Below are 275 nucleotides of genomic sequence, written 5' to 3'. Positions count from 1 at the left end.
CCCTGCTCCAGGGCACTGTAGCATCCCGGGGACGGGTTTGTCTGGTAAAAGTTGCCGCTCTCCCCTTGGGCAGGGGCATAGTCCCCACCGGCTGCGCCCTGGCCATAGCCGTCGCTGCCCATGGAAAGGATAAAATCCAGCACGTTGTTGAGGTCTTCATCCTCTTTGCGCGGGGAAAGGCCGCCCCAGGTGCCGGCGGGGGTCTTGGCCTCCTGGTCGCACTTCCACCTCTGGGGAAGAAAGAAAAGGGAGAAGGTTAGAGGTGGCGTTTGAGG

General features: G+C 61.8%; 1 protein-coding gene across 1 annotated transcript in view; it reads right to left on the bottom strand.

Annotated features, from left to right (window-relative positions):
* LOC104623755 (Krueppel-like factor 2) overlaps positions 1–230 on the bottom strand; it is a gene marked incomplete at its 5' end in the record, with an annotated part of 1,607 nt that extends 1,377 nt beyond the window's left edge. The window contains one exon of the mRNA XM_010290933.1: positions 3–230. Within this exon, the coding sequence (XP_010289235.1) occupies positions 3–230 (228 nt within the window). The remainder of the gene's footprint in view (positions 1–2) is intronic.
* Between the last annotated feature and the right edge of the window lie 45 nt (positions 231–275).

This window comes from Phaethon lepturus, unplaced genomic scaffold, assembly GCF_000687285.1.
Source record: "Phaethon lepturus isolate BGI_N335 unplaced genomic scaffold, ASM68728v1 scaffold23167, whole genome shotgun sequence".
Taxonomy (NCBI): domain Eukaryota; kingdom Metazoa; phylum Chordata; class Aves; order Phaethontiformes; family Phaethontidae; genus Phaethon; species Phaethon lepturus.
The sequence above is the reverse complement of the archived record's forward strand: the minus strand, read 5'-3'. Positions and strand labels throughout refer to the sequence as shown.